Raw genomic sequence first — 19,046 nt, forward strand, 5'->3', positions numbered from 1 at the left:
TATCGATCCCAGGAGAGAGGTAGTGGTGCTTTGGGAGGAACGGTTGGAGAAAGAGCTGGAGGGAGGCAGCATGTCTGGCCTTGTAGGAATAGGCCTTGGGTTACTGCTGGTAATCCTGTCTTCCTCTTGTAGGGTTAGAGGAGGTCAGAACATGTGGCCTTCTTATCCTTTTTGCAAGGACCTTCTAAAAATTAAATTTTTTTGTGCTTCAAAAGGCTTCCCCAAAAGAGTAAAAAGAGAACCTACAGATTGGGGGAAAAAATTCAGCAACAACATATCTGACAAGGGACTTATCTTTAAAATTTATAGAAAACTCCAACACCTCAACAACCAAAAGACAAACAACTCAATTCAAAAATGGGCAGAAGACATGAATAAACACTTCACCAAGGAGGACAGCCTGGTGGCCAACAAACATATGAAGAAATGTTCACAATCATTAGCCATTAGAGAGATGCAAATCAAAACAACAAGATACCATTTTGCCCAAGCACTAATAGTGAAGTTCAACAAGACAGAAAACAACAAATGCTGGCAAGGATGTATAGAGATTGGGACTCTCACACACTGTTAGGGGGACTGTAAAATGATACAAGCACTGTGGAAAGCAATACGGTGATTCCTTGAAAAGTTGAAATTACCAGTGTGTAATACCAGTTGATCCAGCAATCCCATTACTAGTTATATATCCTAAAGAAGTGAGAGCCAGGACAAGAACAGATATATGTACACTATGTTAGGCAGGTTCTCTAGAGAAGCAAAACCAGTAAAACTTATATATAGAAAGAGAGAGAAATTTATCTTAGGAAAATGGCTCACACACTTATAGAAGCTGGCAAGTCCCAAGTTCTTGGATCAAAAATCAAGCTGGAGGCTTTTCCCAACTCACACAGCTGCAGGAGCTGACAAGCTCAAGGTTGACAGGCAGTATACTAGCTGTTGACTCCAACAGATGACAAATCCAAGAGCTCCAGGCCGAATGGTGGATTGTTCACTCGTGGACAGTTGTAGGCAGCACAACAGGATCCAGATCCACAGAAGACTCTTTTTCCCAGGATGCCCATATATGTACTAGAAACAGGCCACACCCCTAGGGAAACTCCCTTTCAATGGACTGGCTGCTCAAAACATATATATCTGATCTCATCATGGGCTTAACCACATCACAACTGCTTAAACCACTCAGAATCATGGTCCAGCCAAGTTGACACACAACCCCAACCATCACACACACCCATGTTGATCGCAGCACTGTTTACAATAGCAAAAAGATGGAGACAACCTAGGTGCCCATCAACAGAAGAATGGATAACAGAACTTATGATACATACGCACAATGGGATACCATACAATACTAAATAATGATGTAGAATCTGTAAAACACTGCATAATGTGGATGAACTTGGAGGACATTTATGCTGAGTGAAAAAAGTCAGTCACGGACATATATTGTATTAGTTCACTATTGTAAAAAAGTTAAGGGAAGTTTCATATATGGAAGGAAATTTTCTTTGTTGGTTACCAGGGAAGGGGAGGGGAGGGAACACTGTACATATAAAAATAATAATAATAATAAAAGAAGAAAGAAAGTCTACCTCAAATATAAGTACAATTTCCACCCCTGACCAATGTCAACAGAAGTGATGGTATTTGAAACTTATTGCTGGCCATGTATGGAGTTCTTAATATTCAAGCATTCTGACTTTTTAAAAATTTTTTATTGTGATTTGGGTGCAAATTTACAAAGCAAATTCATTTTACTCTCAACAGTTCATGCACATTTGGTTTCATAGCCCCAATTACAATCCCAACAGTAAAAAGCTCTCCTCCCTGTAACTACCCCTTACCTGTGCCCTTCCTATTTATGCACTTCTGTCAATGCAGCTTTCCTTCTATGCAAATGCTGCCCTTCTGATATCTCACAGTTGATTGATCTACGTGGTTACATCTCCCTAGAGTAGGTGGATGCATCTCCCTGGGGTAGGTGTTCTGCTAGCAGGCCTTTCTCCTATTTGGCTGAGAGCTAATCTACAGAAATTAGTCCAGTTCCAGGCCCCAAGGATAACCCGGGGCCATAGTCTGAGGAGTTCCACCAATCTCTATCCAACCAGCAATCCTGATCATTTTTAATTTTGTTTCACATTTTTCTTCCCACTCTGTCCAGGATCTCCAATACTGATCCCTTTCCAAGTGGTTGGCACTGGTAGCTGGGCGCTATCTAACTCTTGTGGTCTCAGACTCACGAAGGCTGAGGTCATCGTGATCCGTCATATCCTTAGACTAATTATTTCCATATGACTGATTCGCTTCACTCTTCTCTGCTCCAGACAAGGAGAGACCAAGAGTTGCATTGCTGGAAAGCTTTTTAAGACCCCAGTCACTACTCACCAAAGTAGGATGTAGAACAAGATTTTTATGTACTATGTTGTGCCAGTTGAGCTTGATGTCCCCTGAGACCATGATTCCAAGCCCACAAGGTGCTTAAGTTGTCACTCAGAAGCTACTCCAACCTTGTCCCCTGTTACTTCTATATTATATGTGGATATTTTTATAGCACAAACACACATGTAAGAATATCATCAGGTAAATCTAACCATGGTATATTTCTGTTCACCTACTCACATCTGATCTTCTCACCTGTCTATGCATTTACCCTTGACTACTGTTTGCTGCCACTGGTGTATGTAATAGTATATGCCTCTGTTGTCCATATCTTCTGTGCACATTTCTGTGTCCTCCTTTTTCCTATTGTTATTGTGCTCGTCACACTTCTGTTATATTGTCTTTGCCTTCACCCAAATCAACACATGACTCTTAACTAGTCAGATATTTTCCCTCCTCTTCCCTCCTATCCCTAGTAATCAATAAACTAAATTTCTTTCCCTGCATAAACCTTTCATTGACTTTTTATAATAACGACTCATACAATATTTGTCCTTCTGTGACTAACTTATTTCACTCAGCATAATGTCCTTCAATTTATCTATATTATGAGGTGATTCATGGATTTTTCATTATTCTTTAATGTTGCACAATATTCCATTGTGTAAATGTACTATAGTTTGGTTATCCATAGATCTGTTGATGGGCACTTAGGTTGTTTCCATCTCTCTGCTATAGTGAATTGTGGAGTGATGAATATCGGTGTGCATATGTCTATTCATGTCCTGGGTCTCACGTCCTTAGCATATATTCCTAGTAGTGGAATTGCTGGATCAAATGGTGTTTCTATTTCCAATTTTTTAAGGAAACGCTATACCATTTTCCACAATGGTTGCACCATTTTACAGTCCCACTAGCAGACAGATCCAATCTCTCCACATCCTTACCAGCATTTGTTATTTTCGGCCTTATTGAATCAAGACACTCTGACTTTGGGCAATGTATGAATTCAAATGAAAATAATCTACTTTCTACAAGAGTTCCATTTACCTAAAGCTGGATGTTCTAAAGGTATACTTAGAATTTTTACACAGAAATCTGGTTTTTAGACTTCTCTCTGAAATCACACTCCTTTGGGTTATGGTCACCAATCACAATATATACAAAATTGTTCAACTAGATTCTCCTTGAGTCATATATAACCACAAAGACAGAACTCTGAACTTGGAATAAAATAAGTTCTCCTCAGTTATCACTAACAAAAAGAATGACAGGATAGATGATACATATGTGTTTTAATACTGTACTTTGTAACAACATGTTCTATATTCTTTTGTAAACATTAAATATTTAATTTTTATAATTATAATTGTGTCATACTGCCAATCTAATCTGGGAGCTAGAGATAAAATATGTACATGTATTTTTTTAAACATACCTAGATGGTATGAAATTAATCTTTTAAACAAACTGTGTCACTGATTTAGAAAACACAGCGCTTTCAAATACTGAAAAAAAAAGGATTAATGCCACTTTTATAAGATGTATTTCATTCTGTTTTCCAAAATGGTAACCTTTATTCAGAAACAAGAAAGCATCATTTGCTTTCTACTGTGCTTTACCTAATCTTGTCTGGATATATTACCAAATAGGCTATAAAGGACATTAAACTACCAAACCCAAATTCCAATCTCTAGTTCTCATTCCCTAACTTTATATATAATTTTTTAAATAACTATTAGAATATAATTTAATCTTCCTTTGCTCTTCAGCAACTTGTAACCATCATTCCAAATAATAATTTTAATTGTGCTATAGAACAGATATGAAATGTTGGTTTAAAAATATGCTGAAGGCATACAGTACTGCATTGTCAGTGAAGCCAAACATTGATCTACGGGTGGATACATGGGTGGACAGGCTGAACAATTAGGTATGTCTATGCAGGTGGGGAGTGTGCCCATGACTATGTATAGGGTTGGCAGACAATGTTTCTACAAGTGTATTTGTATGTTCTGTAAGAATTTCTAGATACATAGTAGAGGTGACAAGGGACAAGGTTGTAGTCACTTCTTGGCCATAGGCAGCTACCCAGAGGGAGCAAGTAGTTGGACTTGTGGGCTCAGGACCATGGTTGCAGGGGACATCAAGTTTAACTGGTATAATATACTACACAAAAATTTTGTTCCACATCTTACTTTGGCGAGTAGCGATTGGGATCTTAAACGCTTGCAAGCACTCACCTAGATATAATGATGGGTCTCTCCTCTTCCAGAGCAAAGAAAAATAAAGAAAAACAAAGACACAAGGAAACAGTCTAAGGGACTGGTACACCATGCAATCTCAGTCTATACAACTATGAGACCAGAAGAACTAGATGGTGCCCAGCTAGCACTGTCAAACAGTCAGAGGGGGATCTATGTAGGAGATACTGGATAGAGTGGAAGAACAGTGTAGAACAAATGATGCTTTTAATTGTGCTGTAGAACAGAACAGTGTAGCACAATAATCAAGACCATTAAAAAAAAAAAAAAAAGGGAGCAAATTTGCTGGTTTGATAGAGATTAGTGGACCCCTGAGACTACGGCCCTTAGCCCTTCAGGTCTGAAATTGAACCCCCTTGTTCTGGTTACCTATGTGCCACTCTAACAGAAAATATCACAAATGGGATGGCCTTAATGAACAGGAGTTAATTCTCTTACAGTCTGGGGGCTGGAAGTCCAAGTTCAAAGTGCCAGGCTCTAGGGCCTGGGTGAAAGCCCTCAACCTTGGGCTTCAGCTCTGCCTCTTGCTCCCGGCCCACTGGAACCAGAGGCATCTCTTCACTCAGGCAGCTAGTGGCTGCTGAGGCTAACAAGCCCAAGATCAACAAATAAAATGGCACAGTCCTGATGTTAACAAACCACACAGCAGGCCATTAATTCAAGTCCATTAAAGTCCCATGATCGGCAGAGCATGGCAGGCTGATGAACAATGAAGCAGCTACACGCAGGGTTCAAGCATGCCATAAGCTAGAGACCATTCCCAAAGCTGTTTCTTACACACAGGAAGGAGACCACATACCCAAAGCAGCTACTCAGCTACTACACTAGAGTCCACCATGGAGTTTATTACCAATCTCATCATGGGGAATAACTACATTCAGCTGCCCAGCCACTCAACCACGCCAGCCAAGTTGACACACAAACGTAACTACCAAACCCCTCCTGTGGCTTCCAGCCAAACAGAAGACAGGCATGTGAGCTGAACATTTATACATGAGGTAGATACACTCCTTGGAGAGATCAATCATGGGAGAATACAAGGGCTGTGCATGCACAGGGAGACAGCTCCAGGGGCAGGAGTGCACGGGAGGGAAGGACACAGGGAAGAGGTGGCTATGGGGAGGAAGCGAGAGGAGAGCTGTTGCATTGTGGAAGATTGCAATGTCATAAGACAAAGTTTATGTGAACTGCTGTATGGAAGAGGAATTTTCTCTGTAAACTTTCACCCAAATCACATTTAAAAAAAAAAAAAAAAAAAAGTGCTGAAGGTATTTTAGTGCCCAGAACACCTTCTGCAATTATCTTAAAAAAAAAAAAACACCTAAATCTCTGCTATTCATTAATTCATTCAAATGCTAAATAAATTAAATGCTCATCTAGCACCTAACAAACAAGGACAAACAGATGCGCCATACAGAAATGAATAAACCAGAGTATTTGTCTCTCCCAAGCTTACTATCATCTGCAGGAGAAAAAGAATTACAATTCTTCAACCCTTATATACTAAATGACTAAAACAGATGTAGGGGAACAGAGACATTCAATACTACTTCCCCCCTAGAAAACATTCCATTTACCAATTAGCTCAACTCTAATCAATAATCTTTTTACTGAACTAAACATTCAAATGCAAGTATTTCCATATATTACCACCTATTAGAAAATGAGGCATTAAAAAAAAAAAAAAAAACCTCAATAGCTGACGTTTTACTCTTTCAATTCTAAAACTAACTTAAAGATAACTTTTTCCCTTGACTTATGTTTATCTCAATCAATATAAATGTGTTGACTTATATTGTGAGTTTTATAAAATTAAGTTTCTAGGATTCTAGGCATGCAAGAAGATTCAAAATAAGCCTTTGTCTTGGTCAAAACATTTAGATTAAGGAAGAAAGTATCAAACTTTATGTTTTAAATTTTAAAATTAGGATACAATTTTATAAACATTTTCCCTATACTTGTGAAAGTGAATTCAGAATGTTTCTTATAAATAAATATAGTGCAGACAAAACGACACTCAAACACTTTCACAATTCTAAAAAAAAAAAAAAAGAGAGAGAGAGACAACTATAAGTTTTCTAGGAGTTCTGGTAGCATAGTGCCTAAGGCTCTTGACTGCTACCCAGAAGGCTGGTGGTTCAAACCCACCAGCCACTCCTTGGAAGGAAGATTGGGCATTCTACTTTCATAGTGATACTGCCTCAGAAACCCAAGGAAGGGTCACTGTGAGTCAGATCTGATTCGATGGCAGTGAGTTTGGGTTGTTTTTGTTTTTGTTTGTATATTTACCAATTAATTTTTCATATAAGCCAATTGAGCTGCTAAATAAGCAATGATTTTTAATCAAACAAACCTGATTTTCTTGCAATGTAATGTCATCAAAAGAACTATAATTACTGCACAGCAGATTTAAAAGGAGGCAGGATTCCTATAAGACTAGTGCTTAAAACTTATTTTTCCAGGATTAGGTTACTCAAAATCCATCCCACTACCATCAAGTCAATTCCAACACACAGAAACCCTATAGGACAGACTAGAGTTGCCCATGTTGTTGTTTGTTGTTGTTATACGCCATTGAGTAGGACCCGACTCATAGCGACCCCTCCTTGGGTTTCCGAGGCAGTATCACTATGGAAGTAGATTGCCCAACCTTCCTTCTGAGGAATAGCTAGTGGGTTTGAACCTTCAGCTTTCTGGTTAGCAGTTAAGTGCCTTAGGTACTATGCTACCAGAGCTCCCAGAACTGCCCATAGGGTTTCCAAGTCTGTACATCTTTACAGAAGCAGACTGCCACGTCTTACTCCCACAGAGAAGCTGGTGAGTACAAATTGCAACCTTTTTTTTAGCAGCTGAGCATTTTAACCACTGTGTCATCAGGGTTCATCAGGATTAGCATATTAACCCAAAACTCATTAGAAATTATTATAACTCAGAATCTAGATTAACAGGACAGCACTGCTAATTACTATATCAAATAGTATGAGCCTCTGCCAAATAAAATCTGATTAACTACAAGTCCATTACTATGAAATTTGTGATAATTATGGACAGAGGTAGTTTAAAGATCATTTTTATATAATAAACACTTCTCAAAAGCAGAATATAACAGAGTGATTGTATTCATAGCTTTATAGTGTAAGAAACTATTCTTTTAAAGTGTTCATGTCAGAAGAAACTATTTACACTTATTCACTCTATAGAACACCCTTATCTGTTCAGCAAGAACCTCTACACAAGGAGGTGGAGACAAGATAGTGGTTTGCTAACATACTCCTGTGCCCAATCCCTCTACAACAGAGACCTGGAAAAAAATGAGTCAAATACATACAAATAATGATTCTGGAATTCTGAGCATCTAATGAAAAGATAAAGAATTAGACTGAGTGCTAGAAACAGAGTGAGGTCAGTGACTGGGGAGAAAAAAGAAGCTAGAACCAGCCAAAGCATAGCCATTTTCAATCATGGAGGCATCAGGGACTTTTTCTTATTTTTATTCTTTTTCTCCATTTTTTTGTCTTTTATTTTTATTCTATATTTTCCTCTTTTTCTTCTCTTCTTTGTCTCCTTGGTTTAGTTTCTTTTTTTTTTTTTTTTCTTTCATGCCCCATCCAATAGGAGGAGGACATTAATTCTCCACTAGACAACCATATCTACTGCACCTACCACCTCACCCAACAGATAAGCACCAGTACCACTTCCCACACCACTGGATCAATAACAGACATTGGAAAACACACGCTTATCCTAACTGTGGCTCCTCTTCTCAACAAACAGAGACCTACACCTACATTTCCACCAGTTATTCCACCAACCCAGAGACAGCTGGGGAGTGCCCCAATGCTGCCAAGCTAACAATCAAAGAAGCATGCCTGCCCCACACATCTGGATATATCAAAACAAAGTAAAAGAAAAAACAGGGTGTAACAAACACACACATGACCAACAAATAAAGACAACAACTTCAAAATGTCTTGAAGACAACAGATAACTTCAATTCAAACAAAGAAACAGGACAAGATAGGGAAGCAAATGACCAAACTAAATAACAGGAAAACTTGACTTTCATAGCGACTGGGATCTTAAAAGCTTGCAAGCAGAGATCTAGATTCAATGATGGGTCTCTCCTTGTCCAGAGAAAAGAATGAAGAAAGCCAAAGACACATGGAAACAATTAGTCCAAGGGACTGGTAGACCACGCGATCCTCAGACTATATGACCATGAGATAAAAAGAACTAGATGGTGCCCAACTACCACGGTCAACCACTCGGAGGTGGATCTGTGTAGGAGATCCTGGACACAGTGGGAGAACAATGCAGAACAAAATTCAAAATTATTTTTAAAAAAAGACCAGGTTTGCTGCTATGATAGAGCCTGGTGAAACCCATGAGACAACGGCCCCTAGCTGCCCTTCAGGTCTGGAAATGAACTAATTCCTGTGGCTTCCAGCCAAATAAAAGACCAGCATATGGGCTAAATATTTACATCAGGTAGATGCACTCCTTGGAGAGATCAATCATGGGAGAACAGAAGGGCAGTTTATGCTCAGGGAGACTGCTCAGGAGACGGGGTGCATGAGAGGGAAGGACACAGGGAAGAGACAACCAAGAGGAAGTGGGAAGAGAGCTGTTACATTGTGGGAAATTGCAGTCAACATCATGAGACAAAATGTGTATGAACTGCTGCATGGAAAATGAATTTGCTCTGTCAACTTTCACCCAAATCACAAAAATTAAAAAAAAAAATAAAGAGAGAGAGAAAATAGGAAATCTCCCTGAGGAAGAACAGGTAACAGAATTACCTGATAAGGGATTCAAAAGATACATATATAGGATCTTCCAAGAGCTCAAAGAAACCATAAACAGAAGCAAGGAAAACATAGATAATAGCCTTGAAGCATTCAGGAAAATCATGTAAGAATAAAATGACAAAATAAATAGACAATTAAAAATCATACAAAAACAACAATAGAAATCCACAATATGGACACTACAATTACACAGATAGATAATATATCGGAAGGACAAAACAAGTAGAGTCAAACTGGCTAAAGAACACATTTCCCAGCTGGAAGGCAAATCCCTTGACATCAGTTTGTATGAAGAAAAATCAGAAAAAAGAAGGAAAAAAACCTAACAGTTATATGGGATGATATCAAAAGAAATAACTTTGAGTAAGATGGAAGACTAGGCAGACAAGCAACAGACACCCTCTTCAATAAAGAAAAGAAAAACGACAGAGGTGTAGAAGATAATCCTGGAGCCCTGAACTTTGAAAGGAAGTATACAGAAGTGGATTAGGCACCAACTAGTAGAAAAACCTGAACAAAAACAGGACCTAAGAATAAGCTCTGTTTGCCAAGGTCGGCAGAGACATACAAGAGGCTGACAACAGGAAAGGAGACAGGTGGTAAGTATATAAGTGCTGTCAACTAGTGAATAGAGGAACACAGCACAGTTCCCTCCTTGCGCAGATAATATACAAAGAAAACAATTGCAGGCAAGTCACTCCAACATACAATTACCAATTAAATACAAACACAAAAACATCACAATGCCTTGGAGACAACAGAGCATCACAGTCCACACAAAGAAGCAAAATAAAGCATGGGAAACAAGGGACCAGGATACAGACCCAAAACATACTCCTGAGGAAGATGCAGCATTGGAACTCCCTGATAAGGAATTCAAAAGAACTATATTTAGGTAACTTCAAAGAATTGAGAGACAGATCAAAGAAAACACTGACAAAATTGGAGAAAACCCTAAAACAATTTCAAAAGACAATATAAAAACAAAATGACAAAATAAATGATAAATTAGAAATGATACAAAATCTACACATAGAAATCCAAATTAATACCCAATTTTCAGAAATAGATAAGACACTGAATTGGCAAAGGAGCAGAATTCAATCAATGGAGAACAGAATTAGTGAGCTTGAAGGCAAATACCTGAACACTTCTTTGGAAAGGGATAAATCAGAAAAAGATCAAAACAAAATGAAGCAAGTCTAAGGTTCATGGGGGATACCATCAAAAGAAATAACCTACATGTAATCGGAATTCCAAAACAGGAAGAGACAAATAAAATCACAGAAAAAAATTGCTCAAGAACTGTTGGAAGAGAATTTTCCTGGTATGATGAAAGATGGGAATATATCCATTCAGGAAGTCCAACAAACCCCAAACAAGACAGACCCCAAAAGAAAATCAACAAGACATCATTATCAAACTCACCAAAACCAAAGACAAAGAAAGAATCCTAAAAGCAGAACAGGAAAAAAAGAAAGTTACCCACAAGGGGCAACCAATAAGACTAAGCTCAGATTTCTTGGCAGAAACCCCATGGGCGAGAAGACAATGTGATGGGATATATAAAACCCTGAAAGAAAAAAATTTCCAACCAAGAATTAAGTACCCAGTAAAACTGTCCCTCAAATATGATGGTGAAATTAGGATTCAGATAAGCTGAAATTAAGAGAATTTGTTAAAACCAGATCAACCTTCCAAGAGATGCTAAAGGGAGCCCTTTGGACAGGGAAGCAACAGCAGCCAACAACTGACCTTTAACACACATGATGATATACCCCAGAAACCAATCCAGCTATGGAAGTATCCAAAGTAAATAAGCCTACGAGATTGTAAACAGGGAACCAGAGACATCAATTGACAAATGAGGACAACTACAAACTAAAAAGAGGGAAAAACTGTGTTATTACAGAACTTTTAGATGTAGGGAAGTCAAGACAACTACAAGATAGAACAGCCCGTTCTAAACTTGGGAAGAAAACTATAAATTGTAGGGTAACCTCAAAGAAAAATGATAAACCTTCACATCAAAATAAAAAAGAGGACCAGGACAAAGGTTTAGCAAATATTAAAACAACAGCAACAAAGGAAGTGATGACACAATTCATAAACAAAATGAGCTCAGCATAGAAAATTATATGCAACAAAGAAATCGACACCACAAAAAGCACAGCAAAAAAAAAAAAAAGTAACAAAAATAACAGCAACAAATTAATACTTGCCAATAATTACATATCTGGCAAGGGACTAATCTCTAAGATTTATAGAAAACTCCAATGCCTGAACACCAAAGGAATTAACAATCTAATTGAAAAATGGGCAGAAGACATGAATAGACACTTCACCAAGGAAGATATTCAGGTAGCCAGCTAATACATGAAGATATGCTCACAATTACTGGCCATCAGAGAGATGCAAATCAAACAACAATGTCTGTGGTAGTTATGTTTGTATGTCAACTTGGCTGGGCTTGGTTGAGTGGCTGGGCAGCTGGTGGTAGTTATTCCTCATGATGAGACTGGCAATCAACTCCATGCTGGGATCTACCACAAGCAGCAAAGTAGCTGCCTTTGGGATGTAGTTTGCTTCCTGTATATAAGGAGAAGCCTTGGGAATGGTATCCAGCCTATGGCATGCTTGGACCCACATGTAGCTGTGGTGTCGTTGCTCAGTAGCCTGCTATACTCTGCCGACCTTGGGACTTAAAATGGACTTAAGTTAATGGCCTGGTTTGGTAACATCAGGACTGTGCCTTTTTACTTGTCAACCGTAGGGCTTCTCAGCCTCAGCAACCAGCAGCTGTCTTGAGTGAAGAGATGCCTCTAGCTCCAGTGGGCCGGGAGCAGGAGGTAAAGCTGGACCCCAAAGTTAGGGTGAAAGCCCCTAGAGCTGGGCACTTTGAACTTGGTCTTAAAGCCTCCAAATTATAAGAATAAACACTTGTTTGTTAAGGTCATCCCATTTGTGGTATATTTTTGTCAGAGCGGCACTAGGTAACCAAAACACCATCTCACCCAGTACTGATGGCAAGGTTCAATGAGATAGAAAATAACAAATGCTGGTGGGGATGTGGAGAAATTGAGACTCTCATACACTGCTGGTGTGAAGTGATACAACCATTATGGAAAGCAATATGGTGATTTCTAAGAAAGCTGGAATTAGAGATACCATTTGACCCAGTAGTTCCATTACTAGGTATATATCCTAGAAAGGTGAAAGCCAGGACAGGAACAGATATATGCATACTCATGTTCATCACAGCACTATTTACAATAGCAAAAAGATGGAAAGAACCTACGTGCCCATTAGCAGAAGAGTGGATGACCAAACTATGGTACATACACATAACGGAACACTAAGTATAGCAAAGATCATGGAGCTGGTGCAGGACCAGGTGGTGTTTTATTCTGCTGTGCATAGCATTGCTATGAGTCAGACATGACTCGATGGCACCTAACACCACCAACAACAATAATGCAGCGCCAAAAAATAATGTTTGTTGTTGTTGTTATGTGCTGTCGAGTCAAACCCGACTCATAGCGACCCCTCCTTGGGTTTCCGAGGCAGTATCACTACAGAAGTAGGATTGCCCAACCTTCCTCCCGAGGAGTGGCTGGTGGGTTTGAACCGCCAGCCGTCTGGTTAGCAGGCAAGTGTCTTAGCCACTATGCTACACCACATAACATGGATGAACTTGGAGGACATTATGCTGAGTGACGTAAGTCAATCACAGAAGAACAAATATAGTATTAGTTCATTGTTGTGGAGGATCAAGGAAAGGTTTATATATGGAGAGAAACTTTCTTTGTTGGTTGCCAGGGGTGGGAGGTATGGGGAGGGAACACTGCAAAAAAAATATGTATTGACCCATGTCACTTTAGTTTTGTGTTATTTCACTGTACATAAATTATATTTCAATAAAATCCATTAAAAAAAAAAGAAAGAATATTGGAATTTCAGAACAAGAGGAGGCAAAAAACAAAGAGAAAATTGTTAAAGACTTACAGACAGAGAACTTCCCCAATATCATGAAAGAAAAAAAGATCTTCATCCAAGAAGCTCAAAAAATCCCATACAGGATAGACTCCAAGAGACAGTCATATCATAATCAAACTTTCCGAAACCAAAGACAAAGAAAGAATCTTGAGACAAGCTTGAAAAAAAAAATGAAATGTTACCTACAAGGGACAACCAATAAATTAGACTAAGCTTTGATTTCTCAGCAAAAACCATGCAGGCAAGAAGTCAATGGGATAACATATACAAAGCCATGAAGGAAAAAAAATTGCCAACCAAAAATTATATATCCAGCAAAACTGTCCCTCAAATATGATGGTGACATTAGAGCATTCTCAGACAAACAAAAGTAAGAGATTTGGTAAAAACCAGACCAACCCAACAAGAAATGCTAAAGGAATACTTACAGTACAAAACCAACAACTGAAGACAACATTTTAAGATTAAGACACATAACATCACCACCCAGAAGTCAACCCAGAAAAAGCATTCTCAAAACTAGAATAAGCTTACAAAAAAAAATAAAGAATCAAAGGAGTCAATCTGTAAACTATGCCAATTACAAAGCAAACAGATGAAGTAAATGATATAATTACACAACTTCCAAATAGAGAGGAAGTCAGGACAGTATCAAAGCCTGTTTTGAACTTAGGAAGGTAAGAATCTACTACAAATAATAAGTCTATTAACAAAAATAAGAAGAAAATCACAGTGATTTAGTAAACACAAACTTAGTGAAGAGAAAGAAAACTTAGTAACAAAATGAACTCAGCACAGAAAAATATTCAGAAAAAAAGAAACCATCAACACAACAAAAAACTCAAAAAGATTAACAACAGTAAATTCCTACCAATTTGAGAAAGAAAGTGGCAGACTGGATAAGAAAAGAAGACCTATAAATATGCTGCCTACAAGAGATTCACCTTACACATGAAGATAAAAATTAATTAAAAATCAAGGGTTGGGAAAAATTTTATCAAGCTAATGGCAACCAAAAAAAAAGAGTAGGAGTGGTAGTATTAATTTCTGATAAATTAGACTTCAAAGTGAAAACCAGCATAAGGGGAAGGCATTATATGATATGACAAAAGGGTCATCATATGACCAAGAGGACATAACCATAATAAATATCTATGTACTTAATGAAAGATCTCCAAAATACATGAAGCAAACATTAACTGAACTGAAGGAGAAACAGACAATTCTATAACAGTAGTAAGAGTTTAATACATCACTTTCAATGAAGGACAAACAACAAGAAAAAAAAAACTCAACAAAGATACAGAAGATCTCAAAAACACAATCAACCAACTTGGCCTTATAGACATATATGGAACAGTCCACCCAACAAAAAAACAATAAAAATTCATTTCCAGTGCACATGGATCATTCTCCAGCACAGACCATATGTCAGGCTATAAAACAAGCCTCAATAAATTTAGAAACATTGAAATACTACAAAGCACCTTCTCAGATCACAATGTCATAAAATTAGAAATCACTAATAGGAACATCAGGGGGAATAAAATCAAATACATGGAGTATCCACGTATACTCCACGCTGCTCAATTATGACTGGGTAACAGAAGATAAAACATGTGAAATAAAAAAACTGCTATGAACAAACAAGAATAAAAACACAACATACTGAAACACTTGGGACACTGTAGAAGTAGTACTCAAAGATCAATTTATAGCAAAATGCACACATCAAAAAAGAAGAACCAAAATCAACACCTTAACCCAACAACTCTAACAATTAGAAAAAGAGCAACAAAAGAAGCCAGCAGTCTCCAGAAGAAATGAAGTAATACAAGATCAGAACAGAAATAAATGAAACAGAAAAACAAAAGAAACCATCAACAAGACTAGACGCTGATTCTTCAAAAAATATTAACAGAATCAACAAACCACTGGCAAATTTAACTAAGGAAAAGAAAGAAAAGACAAATATAACACAAATAGTAAATGAAATGGGCGACATCACAACCAAACCAACTGAAATAAAAAGGATAATAACAATACTATGAAGAACTGTACTTAAATTTGAAAGCCTTGAAGAAATGGACAGATTTCTAGCAACACAAGACCTACCTAATCTAACACAGACTAAGATAGAAAATTTGAACAGGCCTGTAGCAAAAGAAGAAAATGAATAGGTCATTAAAAATAAATAAATAATAAATAATTTTTTGAAACAAACTCTCCACAAAAATAAAGTCCTGGTCCAGATAGTTTCACTGGAAAATTATATCAAATGTTCAAAGAAGTAATACCTATCCTACTCAAACTATTCCAGATCATAGAAAAGGATGGAATATTTTGAAATTCATTCTATGACGCAAGCATAACCCTGATACCAAAACCAAATAAAGACATTAAAAAAAACTACAAACCAATATCCCTCATAGACACATAAATCTTCAACAAAATCCTAGCCAAAAGAATCGAACACTATAGTAAAATATATCAGATTCATATCAGGTATGCAAGCATGGCTCAACATCAGAAAAACAATCAACATAATCTACCACATAAATAAAGCAAAGAAAAAGAACCGTATGATCATATACACTGACACAGAAAGGAATTTGAAAATCCAACACCCATTCTTGATAAAAACTCTCAGCAAAACAGGATTAGAAGGGAAACTCCTCATATAATAAAAGGTATATACACAAAACCAACAGCCAGCATTATTCTCAACAGAGAGAGACTCAAAGCATTCCCCACAAGAACCAGACAAAGATGCCCTCTATCATTTCTATTCAACACTGTTTTGGAAGCCCTAGCCAGGCAATAAGACAAGAAAGAGAAATAAAAGGCACCCAAATTGGCAAAGAACAAGCAAAATTAACTCTATTTGCAGATGACATAATTCTATACATAGAAAACCCAAGAGACTCAGCAAGAAAACTACTGGAACTCATTGAAAGATTCAGCAGAGTGGCAGGATACAAGATCAACAAACAAAAATCAGTTGGATTCCTCTCTATCAATAAAGATCTCTGAAAAGGAAATAAACAGTATGATTTATAATAGCTACCAAAAGATAAATTCAAAACCAAACCATACTCACTGCCATCAAGTCAAATCCGACTCATAGTGACCCCTCCTTGAGTTTCCGAGACAGTATCACTATGAAAGTACATTGCCCAACCTTCCTTCCAAGGAATGGTTGGCAAGTTTGAACTGCCAGCCTTCTGGTTACCAGATAAATGCCTTAGGCACTAAGTCACTTAGAAATAAATCTCACCAGGGACACAAAAGACCTATATAAAGAAAACTACAACATACTACTACGTAACATGCTCATGGATAGGAAGACTGAATATTGTGAAAATGTCAATACTACCCAAAGCAATCTATAAGCTCAGTACAAGATCTAAATTCCATCAACATTCTTTAAGGACATGGAAAAATCAATCACTATTTTTATGTGGAAAGGAAAGAGATGTCAGATAAGCAAAGCACTACTGAAGAAGGAAAACAAAGTAGAAGGTCTCATCCTCCCTGATCTCAAAACCTACTACTATACAGCTACTGTGGGAGCTCTGGTAGCATAGTGGCTAAAAGCACTTGACTGCTCACCAGAAGGCTGGCGGTTCAAACCCACCAGCCACTCCTCGGAAGGAAGGTTGAGCAATCCTACTTCCGTAGTGATACTGCCTCGGAAACCCAAGGAGGGGTCGCTATGAGTCGAGGCCGACTCGACGGCACATAACAACAACAACAACATACAGCTACTGTAGTCAAAACAGCATGGCTTTGGTACAGTGTTTGACACACAGACCAAGTGGAAAAGAATTGAGAATCCAGAAATAGATCCATCCATCTATGGACAACTGATCTCTGACAAAAGTCTAAAACCCATTAAAGGAGGGAAAGAGCACCTCTTTAACAAATGGTGCTGGCAAAACTGGATCTATCTGCAGAAAAATGAAACAAGATCCATACTTCACACCACACACAAAAACAAACAAGATGGATCAAAGACCTAAATGTAAAACTCAAAACTATAAAGTTCATCAAAAATAAAATAGAGGCAAACTTAGGGATCCTAATTTATGGCATAAATAGACTATCAATTAAACCCCAAAATGCACCAACAGAAAATAAACCAGATGATTGGAACCTTCTAAAAATTACACTCTTATGCACATCAAAAGACTAATCAAAAGGAGTAAAAAGAGAACCCATAGTTTGGAAAAAAAATATTTGGCAACGACACATCCTACAAGGGACTTATCTCTGAAATTTACGTAAAATTTCAACACCTCAACATCAAAAAAAACCTAAATAACTCAAAAATGGACAAAGGACATGAACAGACAATTCACCAAAGAAGATATTCCAGCAGCCAACAAACACATGAAGAAATGCTCACGATCATTAGCCATCAGAGAGATGAAAATCAAAACAACGATGCAATATCATCTCACTCTAGTAATAATAGCAAAGTTCAACAAGGCAGAAAACAACAAATGCTGGCCAAGAATGTGGAGAGATTGGAACTCTCCTACATGCTAGGGGGGACTGTAATATGGTACTACCACTGTGGTAAACAATATGGCACTTCCTCAAAAGCTTGGAAACAGAAATATCATTTGACTCAGCAATCCTACTACGAGGAAGTAGTAATCCACCTTAAAGCAATCCCACCTTAAAGAGGTGAGATCCGGGACATGAATAGATATATGCACATTCATGATCATCACAGCACTATTCATAACAGCAAAGAGATGGAAACAACCTAAGTGCCCATTAACTAATGGATAACCAAACTATGGTACATAAACACAATGGAATACTATGCAACATTAAAGATAATAAAGAATCTACAACTGGATTGTAATCAGTGTTTTGAAACAAAATGTGTATGAACTATTGAATACAAAATCAATCTGCTTTGTAAAATTCACCTAAATGACAACAAAAATTATAAAAAATTAGAAAGAACCTCTATCTAGTAAAAAAAAAAAAAAAAAAACACTGCCATCAAGTCAGATCCAACTCATACCAACCTCTCCTTGGTTTTCCGAAGTGGTATCACTACGGAAGTAGATTGCCCAACCTTCCTTCCGAAGAGTGGCTGGTGGGTTTGAACCGCCAGCCATCTGGTTAGCAGGCAAGTGTCTTAGCCACTATGCTACCAGAGCTTCTTAATTAGTCTATAATCTATTTTTTTTACATTACATTTTGAATTTATACATGCTTTTAAATCAAACAAAATTAATGGTATTGAACTACATTTATATTGTGTTTCAAGCATATGATTTTATTGTCAGCAATAAATATATTTATAATCTGTGACTTACCTGATCGAACTGGGTAACTTCTTGGCCAGAAGGAATTTGTAGTCCCCAGAGTCTGTATTTTTTGGCAACACTGGAAAATTGCAGCTCTAAAGGAATCTCAACTATATCAGATCGATTTAGAATTTCAGTATTTCCATAGTCAATGTATGTCACCAGATACTGGAAAAAGACAAGAGATAAATATTAACATTGAACTTAGCCAAAAAAACCCATAAATTTTCTGCTTTCTGCTAATTACCTGTAAATCAAGATAAAAT

The 19,046-nt window shown here is 37.6% G+C and overlaps 1 protein-coding gene across 1 annotated transcript in view; it reads right to left on the reverse strand.

Moving 5' to 3' along the window:
- The window catches only part of STK31 (serine/threonine kinase 31), a 174,147-nt gene that overhangs the window by 104,148 nt on the left and 50,953 nt on the right, over nt 1-19,046 (reverse strand). Inside the window, exon 5 of the mRNA XM_007946528.1 lies at nt 18,790-18,948. Coding sequence (XP_007944719.1) covers nt 18,790-18,948 — 159 coding nt within the window. The remainder of the gene's footprint in view (nt 1-18,789; nt 18,949-19,046) is intronic.

Source organism: Orycteropus afer, unplaced genomic scaffold (assembly GCF_000298275.1).
Source record: "Orycteropus afer afer isolate SDZICR_OR568_19922 unplaced genomic scaffold, OryAfe1.0 scaffold00008, whole genome shotgun sequence".
NCBI classification, from domain to species: Eukaryota; Metazoa; Chordata; class Mammalia; order Tubulidentata; family Orycteropodidae; genus Orycteropus; species Orycteropus afer.